Source organism: Penaeus vannamei, chromosome 40 (genome assembly GCF_042767895.1).
Source record: "Penaeus vannamei isolate JL-2024 chromosome 40, ASM4276789v1, whole genome shotgun sequence".
Lineage (NCBI taxonomy): Eukaryota > Metazoa > Arthropoda > Malacostraca > Decapoda > Penaeidae > Penaeus > Penaeus vannamei.
In genome coordinates this window covers 18,835,220-18,840,219 of record NC_091588.1, presented here as the reverse complement: position 1 = coordinate 18,840,219, position 5,000 = coordinate 18,835,220, and the positions used below count along the sequence as shown (strand labels likewise).

General features: G+C 48.4%; 1 protein-coding gene across 1 annotated transcript in view; it reads left to right on the top strand.

Annotated features, from left to right (window-relative positions):
• LOC113829085 (ALK tyrosine kinase receptor-like) overlaps positions 1-5,000 on the top strand; it is a gene marked incomplete at its 5' end in the record, with an annotated part of 95,408 nt that overhangs the window by 51,888 nt on the left and 38,520 nt on the right. The window contains 2 exon segments of the mRNA XM_070117352.1: positions 173-263; positions 1,477-1,671. Coding sequence (XP_069973453.1) covers positions 173-263; positions 1,477-1,671 — 286 coding nt within the window.

Sequence of the window (5,000 nt, the reverse complement as noted above, 5' to 3'; positions counted from 1 at the left end):
TTTATCATCGTTTTCATTAATATTAATATTACAGATGTTATCAATTCCAGTATCAAAATGTTTCACCATCCCTATCCACAATATTATTATCAATACTTTCATTAATATTGCCCTTTATCAATATCAGTATTATTATCATTATTCTTATCCTACTTCTCTCGTTCTTCAACAGAGCTCTTGGCCAAGGAGCATTCGGCGAGGTGTACCAAGGATATCTGAAGAACTATGCCGGGGATTCGGTGGAAATGCCTGTAGCTGTGAAGGTAACCACGGATGGCTTCGTCGTGGGATGCCAGTCACTTAGTATCATGGATGTATGAGGGTTAGAGTAATGTGTGTATGTGGGGGGGGGGGGAGTTGTAGTTCTGTAGATGTCGGTTTGTGTGTTGGAGTGAAATGGGTCTTTCGTTTTTTGTTTTCAATTGTGATGTGTGTTTTGTGGTGATGGTATCTACCGTACTGGCATTTATTCGAAAATCCCTGGTTTCATTATGTTACTACTTTTTTCACTTCATCGCCATCCCCACTTCCACCACCTCCATCATCCCCTCTCCCATTCTCTCTCTTTCTATCCTCCACCCTCTCTCTCCCTCCCCACCCCCAATTTATCTCTCCTTCCCTCCCTCTCTCTCTCTCCTGTCCCTCAACATCCTTTCTCACCCCCTCTTTCTCTCCCTACTCCTCCACCACTTCTCTCTCCCTCTCCTCCTCGCTCCCCCACCACCACCCCTTCTCTCCCCTCCCTATCCCCCCACCACCACCCCTTCTCACCCCTCTCACATTCACTCCCCCTCCCCCTCATTCCCTCCCTCCTCATTCCCTCCCCTCCACCACCACCCCTTCTCACCCCCTCTCTCTCTCTCCTCCCCCTCATTCCTCCCTCCCCTCTCACTTCCCTCCCCCTCATTCTCTCCCCCACCACCACCCTTTCTCTCCCTCCCTCTCCCCCCCACCACCACCCCTTCTCACCCCCTCTCACTCTCCCCCTTCCCCCTCATTCCCTCCCCCCCACCACACACACACCCTTCTCACACACACCCCACCACCACCCCTTTCTCACCCCCTCCCCCCCACCACCACGCCTTCTCCTCCCCTCCCTCTCCCCTGCCACCACCCCTTCTCACCCCCTCTCTCTCTCTCCCTCCCTCCCCCCTCCCCCCCCCCCACCACCACACACACCCTTCCTCACCCCCCCACCACCACCACTTCTCACCCCCTCTCTCTCTCCCTCCCTCCCCCCTCATTCCCTCCCCCCTACCCCCCCACCCTACTCTCCCCACCACCACCCCTTTCTTACCCCCCACCACCACCCCTTCTCACCCCCTCTCACTCTCCCTCCACCCCTCCCCCTCATTCCCTCCCCCCCCCCCACCACACACACACCCTTCTCACCCCCCCCCCCCACCACCACCACCACCCTTCTCACCCTCCCCCCACCACCACCCCTTCTCACCCCCTCTCTCTCTCCCCCCGCAGACCCTACCAGAGATGTCGAGCAACCAGGCCGAAATGGACTTCCTGATGGAGGCTCTTATCATGTCCAAATTCGACCACCCCAACATCGTCCACTTCATAGGCGTGTGTTTCGATAAGCTCCCCCGCTTCATCGTGCTGGAGCTCCTGTCGGGGGGAGATCTCAAGAGCTTCCTGAGGGAGGCGAGGCCGAAGCCGGTGAGTGAATCGGGCCCTGGTGTGGCTTTTTTTTTTTTTTTTTTTTTTTTTTTTTTTTTTTTTTTTTAGGGGCGTGGAGAACTTTTGTGTTATTGTTTTTCTCCATCTGGTTCTTTTTTTTTCTTCTTCTTCTTCTTCCTTGCTTTCTTTATCTCTTTTCCTTCTTTCGGGGAAGGGGGACCTCGTACATTTTCATTGTTCTTCTGCTTTGTTGTCATCTTCTTTATCTGTTTACTTTTTCTTTTTCTTTCTCCTTTTCTTCTTCCGTTTCATCATCTTCTTTATCTTCTGTTTATCCTTTTCATAGAAATGGAGTCTGATACGTTGTAGTTCTTCTTCCTCTTATCCATTTTCTTCTTCTTCTTCTTCTCCACATTTTATATTTTACGATTGAATTATTGATTTTTTTTTGGGGGGGGGGGGATTCCATTGCAGTTACGGTTTTTCTGAAGAAGAACATTGTATGTAGATGGAATTGTATTTGCTTATTTTCCCTATCTATTTGTATGTCTTCCCATGTATCTATTTATCTGTCCCTTTCCCTCTCTCTCTGTTCATCTCTCCGCATATTTGTTTGTCTTGAAATGTGAATATTTGTCTATATTTTTTCTTCGTGTGTCATTTATGCGATATGCATTTCCCTCCTCTCTTTGTTTCATTTCCTTCCTTTCCTCTCTCTCTCTGCCTCTCTTTCTCTCTCTGTTTCTCTCTCTGTTTCTCTCTCTCTCTCTCTCTCTCTCTCTCTCTCTCTCTCTCTCTCTCTCTCTCTCTCTCTCTCTCTCTCTCTCTCTCTCTCTCTCTCTCTCTCTCTCTCTCTCTCTCTCTCTCGCTCTCTCTCTCTTCTCTTTTTCCTTTCTCTCCCCCCTCCTCCCTCTCACTCTCCTTTCCTCTTTCTCTCTTTACCCCCTCACCCCACCCCTCTTCATCCCGTCTCTCGTTCTTCTGTACTTTCTCTCTATCACTCCTTTTCCCTTTCTCTACCTCCTGCTCCTTCACACCTCCCCCCTCCCCCCCTCCCTCTTTTAACCCATAACCTCCCTCTTTTCTCACTCACTTTCTTCCCACTTGTACCTTGTACCCCTCAACCCCCTCCTCTTGGAAGCTAAGCGGATGTAGCAACAGTTGCCATGGTAACGAATCTTGTATGTGTTTCCTCTCAACTCAATGTGCATTACCTTGGGGGGTAGGGGGAGTGGCTTCGAGGGAGGGGGGTAGGGTGAGTGGTTTAGAGGGAGGGGGGGTAGGGGGAGTGGTTTAGAGGGAGAGGGGGGGTAGGGGGAGTGGCTTCGAGGGAGGGGGTAGGGGGGAGTGGCTTCGCGGGAGGGGGGAGCGGGCGGGAAGAGGAGGGGAGGAATGAGAAGGAGGGGAAGTAGGGGAGGGGAAGGAGGAGAGGTAAGAGAGGGGAAAATGAGAGGGGTTGGAGAGGAGGGGTATTTCAGAGAAAGCTCTGAGTGTGAACTGATTGAAGGATGGGGGGAGAGGAGAGGGAGGGCGGAGGAGGGGAAAGGGAGGAGGGAGGAGGGGAGGGGGAGGAAGAATATGCGCGTGGAAGGGATGCTGGAGTTTCGCTGAGTGTGAATGGGTGTTTCTGAAGGTGTTGCTGAATATGTGGTATCGCTGAGGTGGTCTTGGGGGTGAGGAGAGAGAGAGAGGGGGGGGGGTAGAAGGAGAGAAAAAGAGGGGGGGAGGGAGAAAGAGAGAGAGAGGGGGGGGAGAAGGAGAGAGAGGGGGTGAGGGAGAAAGAGAGAGAGAGAGAGGGGGTGGGGAAGGAGGAAGGGAGAGAGGGATAGAAAGAGGGGGGAAGGAAAAGAGAGAGAGGGGGAAGGGAGAAAGGGAGAGAGAGATAGAGAGACGCGAATAGAAGCGTAAAAGGAAATATATATGTGTGTGTATGTTTGTGTATGTGTGTGTGTGTGTGTGTGTGTGTGTGTGTGTGTGTGTGTGTGTGTGTGTGTGTGTGTGTGTGTGTGTGTGTGTGTGTGTGTGTGTGTGTGTGTGTGTGTGTGCGTGTGTGTGTGTGTGTGTTGCCTGGCAAATGTGGTCACTGTTTACCCGTCGCGACACAGGACAGAGCCCGCGCGCTGTTCTCTGCCGTGGGATATTGGCTCAGGTCCTTGGAAAAGATGAAAACATATTCCTTGGGTTTCCTCCCTTGTCCATTCCATTTGTTTATCCTTTTTTCTAATTGAGAAGAAAGTAGAGGGAAGAAGAAAACAGGGAAATCTCACGTAAGAAGCATGTGTTTATATATATATATATATATATATATATATATATATATATATATATATATATATATATATATATATATATATATATATATATATATATATATATATTGAAGGAACCACAGCCGTGAAAATAAAAATTGAAATGGCACTTAACGTTTCGTACTCGTTAAGACTTCCTCTTCAGACGAAATGAATAAGCGAACTGGATGCACAAAAATAATCATGGTAAATTTATAAGATTGGGAATGGGAAGGAGTAGGAGTAGGAGTAGAAGCAGAAAGACCTACTGGACATGAACTGAATCAAAGAAAGGGCCTGAAGAGGAACACCTGACGATCTCGAAACGTTACAGTCAGTTTTTTGTTTTTCATATTCTGGCCACATACATATACATACACACACATATATATAGGTGTATGCGTGTGTGTGTGTGTTTGAGCATGTGTGTGTGTGTCTGTGTTTGAGTAAGTGTGTGTGTGTGTGTCTGTGTTTGAGCGTATGTGTGTGTGTGTCTGTGTTTGAGCATGTATGCGTGTCTGTGTTTGAACGTGTGTGTGTGTGTGTCTGTGTTTGAGCATGTATGCGTGTCTGTGTTTGAACGTATGTGTGTGTGTGTCTGTGTTTGAGCATGTGTTTGTGAGTGAGTGGATATCTATGTATATGGCAGATGTGTAAGGAGAAACGCTCAGTTATTTCCTTGGATTAATAAGCCTAAAGCATCTGTGCTGATGAAACCTCTCGACGCAGCGTTTCCTTTCGTCCTTGTTACTCATCCTCTTCGACTTCCTGATAGATGGCTTTTAATTTCTTCCGGGTTTACGGTGTGTATTATTCTTTTCTGTCTTTCTTTCTCTTTTTCTCTCTCTCTCTCTCTCTCTCTCTCTCTCTCTCTCTCTCTCTCTCTCTCTCTCTCTCTCTCTCTCTCTCTCTCTCTCTCTCTCTCTCTCTCTTTCTCTTTCCTCTCTTTCGTTCCCCGTGAATGATTAATACTTTGGCATTTCTAGTTGACTCCTAGTGTTTCTTTTTTACTTTCTTTCTCTCTCTCTCTCTCTCTCTCTCCCTATCTACCTATCTATCTGTGCTGCCGCAGCGGTAAGG